This window comes from Athene noctua, chromosome Z (assembly GCF_965140245.1).
Source record: "Athene noctua chromosome Z, bAthNoc1.hap1.1, whole genome shotgun sequence".
In the NCBI taxonomy this organism is placed as follows: Eukaryota; Metazoa; Chordata; class Aves; order Strigiformes; family Strigidae; genus Athene; species Athene noctua.
The window spans coordinates 24,531,325-24,545,248 of NC_134077.1; the positions used below are offsets into that span (position 1 = coordinate 24,531,325).

The following is a 13,924-nucleotide window of genomic DNA, read 5'->3' on the forward strand; positions in this document are numbered from 1 at the left end:
CTGTTACGGTGTGAGCTCAGCTCCATATTTGGTGACACCAATTATCTGTGTATTTGTCAATGAATTTGTGCTTAATTTTGATTTATAATCAAATGTTAGAACTACCTGATTTTTTAAAGTTTATTTAAAGTAGTTTGTCCTCTTTTCTACTCAATATATTTTTATAATTTAAATGGGCATATATAATACTATGTTTTTTCATTTGTTTTGAAGCTGACACACCTCATAATTTAGAAGTTATTCTTGTGACTTTAACTTTTTACACTATGAGATCATATACTTTTCATAAATATCATGCTTCATGGTGATTTGCATAGAGGGCGAATGTTCATCAAATTAATTGTCAGGTTTAATTTAGGTTTTTTGATATATGCTTAGCTACAAGCATGACAGTATGATTTGTTCTGCTTTGTCTTATATTTTCATGTTTCAAATCAATGTTCATAAGCCTATGTTAGGGCTAGGAAGAAAAGTGTTCTGTCATATGACATATTCTGAATTTAGCATAATAGGAGCTGCAAATGGTATTTTGGTCATGTAAATACATAAGTGCCTCACAGTCTACCTAGAAACAGAAGTGGTAATTCCTAAATTTTACACTCTAGATACCAATAGTGACCATTAACCTGAATTCTTAAGGAAAAAAAAAAAAAGCGTCTGGTAGTCCAGAAATACTTACAAGAGAATAAGTACAGTATGTACTTCATGGGAGGTTTGGTAAGCTTAAATATTTTGTATTCAATATATTGAATTCATAGTGCTATGACCTTTCCTTGTCCAAGAAAGGCTATATTGGAAAAAGTTGGGACCACAGAGAGAAATATCCCATGGCTTTGGGAGTCTAGAAGGTAGCCATTGTACAGGCAAGAACTCTTTAGTCTCTTGGTTTTTTTATAGGCCTTTAGCTAGAAGTAGGTCATAAGCTGTTTTGAAAAGTCTTAGAAGAAAAAGTGTTTGAATTTTGTGTTGCACTTCCAGGAACTAGTAGTATTTGTAGTCTTTCACTGTTTCTGCAGAAACACATCAAGAGAACTGGGATTATATGAGGTAAAACCAAAGGCTTCAAGCAAAAGTGTCTAGTATTACTTTGCATTTTTGATGTCTTTGAAAAAGTCTTAATTTACCAAAACTCTTCACAGTACTGGTAGGCCTGTGTGGGCTCCTGTAATATTTATAGCATGTCTGCAATTCAAACTCATTCAGACAAGAAAGCAGACAGTTTGCTTGCTGTTAGTCAACAAATGGAAAACTTTAGCACCCACTCTTGGAGTATGTGCTTAAAGTTATGAGCATATTTTATAGGAATACACATTATAGTAAGGAACACAGAAGTTGATTCCAGTCTTTGTTTCAGATGATTTGAGTAAGAAGCTACAGCCATTGGTTGAGGAAGAAAGAGAATATATTCTAGATTTGAAGAAAAAGGAGTGTAAAGAGAGAAATTTTGATTATGATGGAAGAATCAATGCATGGGATCTTCCTTATTATATGAACAAAACAGAAGAGCTGAAGTACTCCATAGATCAAGAAAAGCTGAAGGAATACTTCCCAATTGAGGCTGTTACAGAAGGCTTACTGACTATTTACCAGAAGCTGCTGGGACTTGTATTTGAGCAAGTAGAAAGTGCTCATGTTTGGCACGACAGCGTTACTCTGTATACAGTAAAGGATAATTCAACAGGAGAAATGTTAGGGCAGTTCTATTTGGACCTTTACCCCAGGTAATTATGTCTTAGTGTTTTACTTATGTATTTAAAATGGAATTGGTCTTGGTGGTTTGCTGGTGTGGCTGCAATTAAATGCTTTTGGAAGTAAGTATTCGTCCCACTGACAAGACTGTTCATTCAGTTGTCCTCCAGGCTGTTTTCAGATGGTTGACACTGTTTCTTTTTTTGCAGTACTACTGTATTTCTTGCTTATATTCAATTCATGAAACATTACTACTTTGTTCCTTTTCCATAGTATTGCAGTCTAGTCATTTTTTGCCTCTATGAACTTTTCTTCTTCCTAACCGTAATACTGTTGTGGTGGTTTGACTTTGGCTAAATGCCAGGTACCCACCAAGTCACTCTATCACTTCCCCCCCTTTCCCCTTGTTTTCTCAACAGGGCAGAGAGGGGAAAGAAAATAAGATAGACCAACCCTTGTGGGTAAAACAAAAGCAGTTTTAATATAAGCAAAGTGAAGCAAAGGTCCGTGTGCAGAAGCAAAAAAAAGAGAACAGATTAATTCTCTACTTCCCATGAAGAGCCGCTGTCAGGCCTTCTCAGGAAGCAGGGCTCCAACACGCGTAGTGGTTCCTCAGAGGACCAAGGGTGACCCCACCCCGTCCTCCTTTCTCCCAGCTTTATACTGAGCAGACGTCACATGGTCTGGAATATCCCTCTGGTCAGTTGGGGTCAGCTGTCCTGTTGTGTCCCCTCCCAAGATCTTGCCCACCCCTCTTACCCCCCTTTTACCACTGCAGGGGGTAAAATGTCGGAAAGAGCCTTGGAGCTGTGTAAGCACTGCTCAGCAGTAGCCACAACACCAGGGTGCTATCAACACCCTGCAGCTCCCAGCATAAACCACAGCACCATGGGGGCTGCTATAGGGGAAAACCAATTCCAGCTCGGCCAGACCCAGTACAGCTGTGTTTTCATTGATGTTGGACTGGTACTCCGGTCTGTTCAGATCAATTATATTCCTATCTGCCAAGCATTCCTAGTTTCTCCCAGTTCCTCATTATAGTTTGTGTGTATTTTGTACCCGGTTGTTCATACTGCTAAAGAAAATATCAAATAGATAAGGACCAAGAATAAATTCCTATTGAGCACACCTTGAAATGTATTTCCAGGCTGATCTTTGTTAGCTCTTCACTCTCATTGTAGCTATTTACAGCATTGTCTGTGTTCTGTCAGGTATTAGGAGACCAGACTGATTTGGAATTACTCTTAGCTAGTCGTTTTTGATTGTTTCTCACTATTTTTTTTGTTTGTTCCTTTTTTAATTACTTCAGCAATTTATAAATTGGCTAATAGCCTTTAGTAATATAAATTGATTTAAGAGTTTCTGGGTTAAGAAAATTAGGTTAGTCAATACAATAGTACATGAATTGTTCTTTTCAAGTTAGGCACATGTTACCTCCTTTACCTGTTTGCCTGCTCCATCCTTTCTGCATATTGTGTGAATTGCTGAACCTAGAAGTATTAGTAAGACTCTTCTAACTACCCAGTTAACTACTCAGGTTTTGAGCAAAACTTTCAAAATATTTTTTTCTTTAAAATAAACTGTATTCTTCTGTGTTTTGTAATGAAATAAAAAGTACTGCTTCAAAGGACAGAACCTAGTCCTTCCTGTTACACTAACAGCTTAGAATAGAATTGACATCTAGCGTATATATGGTTTCAGTATTTGAGCAAAAATCAGATTCTTGTAAATGCTGCTGTGAATCTTAAACTGATGTGATTTAAGTACTGGAGTTTTTTTCCCTTGTGCTCTTAACAGGATCTTAAACTTAGCGAGTCTTAAAATTCATTAAAAGGTGCAGTTTCTTTATGTAAAGCTTTAAAGAGAGACTGACGGATTGTCCCTGTTGTTGAATAGGCTTCACCATTCTGGTGAGCAGGCTTGTGGTTTGAAGATAGTGTCTGATATATTTCCTTATACAGAGACGGAAAGTATGGGCATGCAGCATGCTTTGGTCTGCAGCCTGGCTGTCTTCTCTCTGATGGCAGCAGAATGATCTCTGTAGCTGCGCTGGTAACCAACTTCACAAAACCAGCATCGGATCGCCCATCATTGCTGCGACACGATGAAGTAAAGATTTACTTCCATGAATTTGGTCATGTAATGCATCAGATATGTGCACAGGTTAGTGATGTTTCAATTGCAGTGTAAAACTTAGTTCTTTCTTCACTGTCTCAAAGCAAGGTATAAGTCTGTTTTGGTGGTTTCTAATTTTAGTAAAGTACATGTATACTTTTTTGATTGTTTTTCAAGGTGGCAGGTTGGTGTCTTTTTTTGTTTTCATTTTTATTTAAAACTACAGCAATTATACACCTTATTAAAAACATTTTCATAGGAACGTACGCTTTTGCATTTGCACTATGCAGGTACCTGTGATGAGTGAATAGATCCATGTGTAAGGTAAAGGAGGTGTCAGTGGTGGCTTCTATTATAGCTGTCAGGATCTTTTCTTACTTCTAGTAGCATGCTAGATATTAGAAACAAAAAAGGTTGTTGTACCTAGGAACGAAAGTGATTTATGAATCCAGATCACTTCCAGCATTTTGGCATTTAGTATTCTTGAGAGCTATCACTCTTGACATCAAAAGCATAAAAGAGGTCTTGTCTGAGCTATTGTATTTTATGCTTTTCTCACATTGACCAGAAAGAACTGAAGCTGGTCTTTGTATTTTGCATAAAGTTATCAATACATTTGCAAAATTGCTGGTTTCATTTTTACTTACACATAAAATTAATTCTGTCAGATGATAAGTTTATTATTGGCCTAATGAAAATGTTATGTTTCAGAGAGACACGTTTCAGTTTTCATTCACCAGAAAATTAGCATAATTATCTACAAATCTTGTCTTTGTGTAGCATTGCTTTAATCTTCTTTATAAACAAGTACCAAATAATAAAATCAGAGAAATATGACACGAGATTTTAATTCTTGACCTTGGTCCTAGAGACTAGGATTGCAGAAAAAAAGAAAGTGTCATAGACATCTGTGTATTAAATCCAGGATTAAACAAATGATGTTCAAGCAAACTCCAGAACAAGTAGCTAGACTTGCGTATTTTTATGATGATGTTGAAGGTAAAAATGTAATGATTGACACTTTAAGACAGGTGTTTCTGAGCTCAAAAATGGAGAAGTAAAATCTGTTATTTCTCTTAAAGAAACACTTTGTTAACCAGTGAATATGTCTCTGGGTGTTGCAGAGCCCCTTCTGGGCAGCACAAATCAACAATTTCAATGCGTATATACTTTGCCTTCTGTGGAATTGCACACAGGTCAGGGAAGCCTGCTTTCCAGTTGTCTCTCCCACTGCTGAGGTGGTTTCTGTGTGCACAGCTACCATGCTTACTACTGTTGTATTTTATTTAAATTTTTATTTGCACACCTGCAAATAACTTATTAGTCACAAATAAGAACATCCTGTCCTCTGGGATTTGTGCATGCAAAGCACTGTCTTATTTCGTATGATGATTTGCTTAAGCATGTTAAAACTTGACTTTAAAGGTTATGCAATGATTGAACTGAGTGGGAATCTGTGATCTCCTTGTAAAGGTCGGCATTTGGAGACTAATACTCCTTGCAGTGTACTGGGGATCTGAAGGAAAGTGAGTTGTCAGGGCAGGGAGAGGTTCTGTTTATGCTGTTAAGGAATGAGAGCTGTCGAAGTACCTTGAACCAAATGTCTTGATATTTTTTGTTAGCATAGTGCTCTTATGTATGGGTAAATTAGGATGTCTGGAGGCCAGCAAACTCTTGTACTACTCTTGCCTTTTGCTCTAGCCACTTCTATCACCGTTTCTTCCCAGTTGATGCTTCCTAGCTTTTTTTCATAGCTGCTATCCAACCAAGCACAGTAAGAACTGCCAGCCTGTTACAACTATGGATTTAAGTAGCCCACAAGAGTAAATGAAGACAAATGTTTTTCTCCTTTTCTGTTCTTCTTCTGAAGACATGAGAGGAAGATATATGCGTGCAACATAACTGTCAGTTCAGTGTTATGTTCTATATTATACATGCTTTTTTTTTTTGTAACCCTGCAAGTTTAAAAGCCTGCACTCCTGTAGACATCTACTCTGTGATGGAGAATAGAACCTAAGAATATCTACAGCTCTTGGAGAGTATGTTTGGGAAACTGAGAATTCTCTTTTTCTTTTAGAACTTGAAATGTTTTGTTAGAATGTTGCTGAGAAGGGAATAAAATAAGGTACAATAAATTTGGATTGGCAAGAGGAGGCAGACTTGTTACAGGCCAAGTGTGGAGTGAGACCAAGTAATTTCTGTTGTCATTTGAACAACTGTCTTTCAAAAGTGACTCTTTCTTTTTCAAAATGTTTTTGGTTCAGAATATATTTTAATGAAGATTTTTAACTGTACGAAACTTTTCTTCAAAATTAGTATCTGGGGCAGCTTTTTAAACATGAAGTGATTGATTATACTAAAGTGAAAAATACAAAGTTCTCAAGTGCTTGGCTTTCAGAAGGAAGATTATTCTACCAGTGATTTGAGTATCAGATTTGGAGACCTTTCACTGATAAAGTTGCTATGATTCATTTATTTCAGGCCATGTATTACTGCCTCAAAAAAATGTGCTGTACATTAACCGTATGCCTTATGAATGAAGATCGTTAGGACAAAGCTTCATAGGATAAGTTGGTCAAGTTAAATCTTTGAATTAGTGCAATAGACTGTAATACAAGAAACTACTTTATAAGTGTATAATTGGAGTTTATTATTTTACTTTGGGATAATATAACAACTTCTTATAACAAATTACAAAATATATCATTGTGATAAGACGCCACAGAAGCATTTTTACTGCTGTCATAACCTAAAAGGTAAAAACCAATAATATTAAGAAAACTGAAATACTGTTTCTCATCAGTATAGAATGAAGTAAGTAACTACTGAGTAATCTATTTTGTTCCTTGGTAAGAGTCTTATATTTGTAATTTTTCCCTTCTTTCTTTAAAATTCGTTTTTTATTATTATTATTGTTCTGTTCAAATTATTCCTTTTGCTATGATTAACATTGAAATTTTGGCATCTGAAAATTTATATTCTGCTAGAAATCCCAGTTTCTAATTTTATTTAATATAATTTTTCCTTTTAGACTGATTTTGCTAGGTTTAGTGGAACTAATGTGGAAACAGACTTTGTAGAGCTACCTTCACAAATGTTTGAAAACTGGGTGTGGGAAAAAGAACCACTACAGCAAATGTCAAGACATTATAAAGATGAAAGCCATGTTGGAGACACTCTGCTTGAGAAACTTGCTGCCTCTAGACTGGCCAATACAGGTATCTATGCCCTCTCTCCCCACAGTATATGTATAAAAATATATAATTTCAAAAATCGGTGGGAAACATTAAAGGCAAACATAATAAGCCCATTACATTTCTTCTGTGTGTACACTTAGCCCTGTGTTTCTGGGTTTATTTCCATGGGTACTACCATTAATAAAAGCCATGATGACATATACCACTATTTGCAGGAACAGTGGCAGCTCTGATTTTCTAGGCTACCCACAGGACTAAAATAACTTTGCATTCCTCTCCATGTGACTGTTTTTTTCCTACCAACTTTGCTCATTTAAAATTAGGGGTGGAGGCAAAGGCCCTCAGTTTTCTGTTGGTGGTTTTTTTCTGATAGCCCAGGACAGGCACTGTGTATGAATATCAGATTTTCTACATGTATCATCTACATTTGATTTGCACATAACTCTTGCAGACATGAAAGTGTTTGGAGATTCACAGAACATACATAGCATACCTCAGACAGAACTGTTGTAGCCCTGAATTGCTCAAACAATTGCTCTTAACTTCTCAATCCAGAACCTTAAATCCATGTTCTCTACGTTCCCAGCAGATATACTGCCATCCCAAAAACTAAGGCCCCATTATCTTCTCGTTCCACATCTTATACCACCTTACATGTATCTCCAAACCAAGATTGTAATCTCATGTTATTACCTAGCATCTCATTGTTATTCTGTCACTCTGTCCTTGTAATCAGGACACCCCCAATATCATAGTCTTATCCATTTATGGTACAATTTGTCATTAAGCCACTGCTGTTTAATTCATACTGCTTCTCTATCCTGAACAAGAAGTCTTTGGCCTTCTGGCTTGTACAGGCACTTTAGCTATATAAGCATTTTTCTGAGTAAAGGTTCATATCTTGTAATTTCTTCAAAAAAGCCTACAGCAGCTGCAGCAGCAGTTCTTGCTGTTCTTTGAAGAGTCTTAGGATAGTTATACTTACTACCATCTGTGCAAGCCCTGAATGAATGGTATACTGGAAGTGAAGACAGCTGAAAACAATTATAAATACTGAAATTTGCTTTTAAAGTATCTGCTTTATTTTGGTTTTGATCTGTAAGGAAAATAACATTTGAAAAGATGGATCTTATAATGACAATTCCTTTATTAAAAATACGCTTCTCAACTTTTTGTAACTGAAGCAATTCAGATGGAAATGACATAACTCCTAAGTTTCTTCCGTGGTTAAAATTCTAATAATTTAGGTTTCATGTTGAGATCTTTGAATGAAAGGTGCTAAAGAAACTCCAGCTACTTTGATGCTAGTTAATTAAATGTTCTTACCCAATTAGGCCTTTTAACACTCCGTCAGATTGTTTTGAGCAAAGTTGACCAGGCACTGCATACAAAACCATCTGTTGACCCAGCAGATGAATATGCTAAATACTGTATGAAGATTCTAGGAGTTCCTGCCACCCCAGGTATGTCAGTATGAAGGTTTTATACAGTATGTCTAAATTATCTAATTAAACATGTCTTTCTTTCCCAATAATGCTTGGCATACAAAAAACCTAGCGTTGTGGTTTATAAAAGAATCTACTTTATGAAGCTGGAATAATTACTTTGAAACTTGGGTTGATCTTAAAGATCTCTTCAGAAGAAAGATTAAGGTAAAGATAAAACTTAACCTTTTGCAGATTGTATTTTAGTGTGACATGATGTGAACACCACTTTAGATATTCTGTCACATCTGTGTTGGATGTGCAACTAGCCTAAAATGGGAAACTGAGGTTGCTTTGTAGTCCACAGAATATGACCAAGGAGGCATACACAGACCCCTTATGTTAGAAATTTGTAAGTAGTTGATATAAATTCCCTGTTAATTTGTACTGTATATACATCAAAGACATAACTACATTTGGTTTAAATGAATTAATCTGCTTTTCAAGGAACAAACCTGCCAGCTACTTTTGGACATCTGGCAGGTGGTTATGATGGTCAGTACTATGGATACCTGTGGAGTGAAGTGTTTTCCATGGACATTTTTTATAGCTGCTTTAAGCAAGAAGGAATAATGAATCCAAAGGTAGGTGATGAATACTTTTTACTAAAGACTTTTCCACTTCATCTCTGAACAAACTTTTGTTGCAGTCACGATCCATAGGTATAACATCTCAAGATCTGTCAGGTTCAGATAAACAAAAAAAAGGTGTATAAGTAACTCAATTACTTTAGAAAATCATCTTAAAATTTCCAAGAGCACTTGGATTTTCATACAATTTTTACATAGTCATATATTTAATATTATATTATGACACTGTGTTACATTGACTAATGCCTTCCTCTTTTAGACTGCAAAAACGTAGTCCTCCATTGCAAGAACAGATGCGTATTCTTCTGCTGCAAAAGCTGTATGATAATGGTGCTCTATTTCCATTAATAGTACCTCAAATGTGTGGTACTTTTATGTAGTTACTACTTAGAAAACTGAATTGATTTTGAGTTTTCGCCTTCACAGCACAGCATGACTTGCAAATTTTTTCCTCTTTTAGTTTTTTTCCCAAGTGGCTTTTGAAGTTCAAATCATTGACAGGTTCTAGAACTACTGGGCTTTTTTTTCCCTTGTGTAATTCTCCAGCCTCTTCTGCCTTCAGCAGAAAGAAAGGATAGTTAGTGATGTGGTTAGTAGTTCCACTAATTCTGGCAAACTTTTATTTTTCAGAGATGGTAGTATTAGGCTTGTGAGTTGAGATACTGCAGTTCTATCATGGGAAAGACCTTTTCAGTTTTCCTGATCCTCTTATCTGTCTTCTGGGTTCAGCAGCCAGCACTAATTCTTCCCTTCAGTACATGTATTCAAGAGAGAAAAAAAGGAGAGAGTAGAAGGTGCTTGACTTTCCTGTTCCTTTCCTGGACTTCGCCTTCATTCCTCCCTTTCCATATTTCCTGTCAGTTCTCTGTTCTGACAGATGTACACCCCTGCAGTGTCATCATAGACCTCTTCTCTGCTAGCTTTGCTCCTTACTCTCAAAACTCTCTCCTGAGTGATTGTTTAGTCAAAATCCTAAGCTATAGTTTGCCAGAAATGCTCTGTGACCTTTACATCTTCTGTGGGATGAAAGTGTTTTTTATTCTGATACTTTTCTATGGGGATTTTTGTTTTCTTTGTCTGTGTATGGAAGGCTTTGAGAATAAATTCATTATGCTAGGGATGAATATTTGTTATGGTTCAGCTAAAAGCAACTAGTGCCTCTTTTAACGTGAAACCTGCTATCCAGGCTAAGAAGTGAGGAAAAAATTTTTGTGTGTGTGTGTTTCTGTTTAGCATATGTGTGCACACACAGACTTTGCTGGAATGCTGATGTAGCTTCAGGGATAGCTCTGTGGAGATTTTTCCTCCACTTCTGAGCAATGCTGTCTTCTCAAATGTGTTCTTTCTCAATTCGTTTTCCTTACTTGCATTCCATGTAAGTGTAATTGAGTTCCACAGGATGGAACAAACTATCTTTTATAAACAAATACTAGATACCAGTATGATTTTGGTAGTTACTCATATTTCATTATATCTAGATTTAGACTAGTCTTCAGAATAGCAGGAAAGGAAAACAGTTATAGTATTATGACTAGGGCTTTTAGAAATTTGGCTTACCTCTTCCTGTTAGAATAAAACCTCTCTTCCTGTTTTGAGCAATAGTTATAGAAACTAGTTCCAGAGACTGTATCTGTAAAAATTGTTCAGCAAACACTTAACTCTAACTTAATTGGTTGTCACACTCAATTCTTGCACATTATCTGAAATAACCTCTGGTCTCCTTAGAACTGAGCAATGTACTGATTGGGGAGAGACAAGAGCAAAGACTCAAGTCTACTCAAGTAACACTTTTAAACAACAAGGAACAATATCTTAATTTGCTGATGATGTTCAGGAAACTAACACAAATAGTGAAGTATAAGCAATGCTTCAGTGATGTTTTTTTTTAATCTTATTTTTTTCCAGCTGTAATTCAGACAGTTCAGTTGGTAATGAAGTTAAGTCATGGAAGTCCATTAGGTAAAAAGTCCTATGCTTGTCTTTGCAGTACAGCTATCAGGAAGCAGTGTGATCCTGTAATCTCATAGCTCTGATATGTGTGGGAAGTATACATGTGTGTATATAGTTACTAAAAGGAAGAACATTGTTTTCTTCAATATCAGAAACATCTGGGGCATCTGCATGAAAAATAATATTTTCTCACTGATAGTCATGTCTCAGAAACCCAACCTCAGTCTCTATTACTTTGAGATACTTCAATAGGGGAGTTAGATATGTTTGTGTATATAATATGCACTACTATGCATATAATGTGTATATGTGCCATGTCATTCCTCTATATCTATATATCTGTCTATCTCTGAACTATCATGTCTGTTCTCTAAAGAGAGATTGAAGAAAGACGAATCAATTGAGAGAACAGATGATAGTTCTCTTTTCCTGCCAGTCAGTCACAGGGATAATCCATCACTGAAGATTGTGTGGAGATTGTGTGTGTGTGTTAAGATTTATAGAATAAAGACAAGTTTTGATTGTAGCTTCCAAAACAGTGTAAAACCTCAAGAAACATTATTTCTTTGAGAATATGTTAAATTTCTGCTCTGTTGAATTCTTCTGGCAGATCTAAATTATACTTGTGTGTCCTGATTTGGTATTACAAAAATCTGGAAGGAGGGAAGGTATTTAATTGTGGGTAGATTTTTAAATACACAACAAATACAGAACAGAAGCAGTTCACAAGATAAGAAATACTAACATTCTGCTTTACCTTTTACCAGGCTGGGATGAAATACAGAAATCTCATTTTGAAACCTGGAGGGTCTTTGGATGGGATGGATATGCTACAAAATTTCTTGGAGCGTAAACCAAGCCAGAGAGCTTTCCTATTGAGTAAGGGATTATGTGTTCAGTAAAATTATGGTTCCTGTGTAATGGCATATATGTATGGAATAATCTGGAAATGTCAGTGTATTTTACATTTGAACTATGTATCACTCTAGGGAAATTGAGTCACTTTTTGATTATTTTTTTTCTAACTGCGTAAATAAAAAATTGATTTTTTTTAAAATTGTGTAGGACTACAAAATTCAACACATCGAGGAAAATTAGATGTGCGGAAGCTGGGGAATTTGGATGATAATTTTTTTGTATTGTTATGAAATAATACTTATCAGTATTAAGAATTGATGCCATGTTTCTCTTTAATAGATGAAGTTAAACTATGTCTTGTGAACAAATTTTAAAACTGGAGAGGAAAAAAGGACACTACCAGCAATAAAAGAAACAGATTCATTCTTATTCTGTATTCTTCTATTGTATTGATGGATCACCAGTGTCTTTGATGGAGAGGAAGTGTGTTTGATTTCATCACCGTTTGGGTTCAGTCTAGCTTCCAGACAAATTCAAGACTAAGAACCTGCCCCAGACAGCTTTACAGCAGAGATACTTATGTGATACTTTTAGACTTCATCACCATGCATGTTAAATTATTGTATCATTTATAAACTTACAGTATAACTAAAAAAGAAAAAAAACCTACAGTTGGAGCTACCGTTTTCTTCCCTTCAAGGAAAAGCAGCCTACATTTATGACCTTGGCAGTTCTTACACCAGTTTTTCTTTTTTGTTGATGATCCCAAATCAGGTCTTTGTTTTCCGAATTACATCAACACCAGCACTGAAAAGTTATACTTTTTATAATGGTTTCAGTGGGTTTGTAAAATATTTTGAGATACATATAAGGAATGAAGTGAAGATGATGTCCGTAGGGGGAATGGCAAAAGTTGATCCAGGATTTTCCCATTCCTTTCCAGTGTGGCATGCAGAGGTGCTATGGAAAAGCATCATAGATTTAATGATTTAATCTGTGGGAATATGAAAATAATCAAGTTATTTTGCAGCTTTTCAGCAAGATCAGGAAAAATGAGTCTTACAAGCCAACTCTACATCACCCAAATAAAACTGCTGATTCAAATGCACTTTTCTTGTCTTTAGATACCATACCTTGTTTTGGTATTACAACATGTACATAAACAAACTTTATTTGATTATTTTATTTGGTTTTATTTAGTAACTTTGGTTACTAGCTAATAGATTTTAGACATTTGAAGCATAGCTGTGAACATGGTTGGTATTTTTACTTGTTTGTTCAACCACAAAGTGAGAAAACGTGCCTGGTCAACATAAAAGACTTCCTATTTTCTAGCAAAAGAGAACTGGAAACATTCACTCTGGGTCAAATCTATGTGTTTCAGAAAAAAAAAAACCACAATTTTGAATGTTCAGTAGAAACTTCATTTCTGTGTGTTTTTCTTTTAAAATATATAAACTGAAGGGAAAAAGGAGCTTAACTACATTCTGAAATGGAAAATTTGACAGGATTTACTTCTAAACCACGCTAGTTATGCATGTGAGGAAACAGAAATATTTGCAGCCAAAACATACTAACTGTGTAGGCTTACCAGACCATATAATTAAGTCAGTTCTAACTCTCATAGCGAGTTACAGTTTTAGACCCCAGTTCTGCCGGGCTATGGAAAGCCAATACATGAAAAACACACATATGAGAACATCTTGAACGGTATTCAGAACAGCTATAAAGGAAAGTGTAGGAAACCAATGGATGTGAGATTATCCTAAAACCTGTGAATTTTGCCTAGATTAATTTCCCTTATAGTCTGACTGGATTTGAAAGTATTTTGTTTTCTGTTTAAATTCTTGTGATCCTATCTTATCAAAGGTTTTTTTCTTTTCAGACTGTAATGATAACTCAGATGAACTAAACTGTTGCAGAAAATATACTGATACTTTGCAAAATTGAATCTGCAAATCTAGGCAGTTGAACCTTTATTAAGCATAATAGTTTTTATTTTACAGCTGGTAGGCAGATTTCCACATGAGGGAGACCTTCA

At 35.7% G+C, this 13,924-nt stretch overlaps 1 protein-coding gene across 1 annotated transcript in view; it reads left to right on the forward strand.

The window, feature by feature from the left end:
* The window catches only part of NLN (neurolysin), a 36,890-nt gene extending 24,578 nt beyond the window's left edge, over positions 1 to 12,312 (forward strand). Inside the window, exons 8-13 of the mRNA XM_074931895.1 lie at positions 1,355 to 1,721; positions 3,651 to 3,852; positions 6,836 to 7,022; positions 8,336 to 8,464; positions 8,933 to 9,069; positions 11,793 to 12,312. Of these exons, the coding sequence (XP_074787996.1) occupies positions 1,355 to 1,721; positions 3,651 to 3,852; positions 6,836 to 7,022; positions 8,336 to 8,464; positions 8,933 to 9,069; positions 11,793 to 11,927 (1,157 nt within the window). The 3' untranslated portion in view covers positions 11,928 to 12,312. The remainder of the gene's footprint in view (positions 1 to 1,354; positions 1,722 to 3,650; positions 3,853 to 6,835; positions 7,023 to 8,335; positions 8,465 to 8,932; positions 9,070 to 11,792) is intronic.
* Positions 12,313 to 13,924: the final 1,612 nt, after the last annotated feature.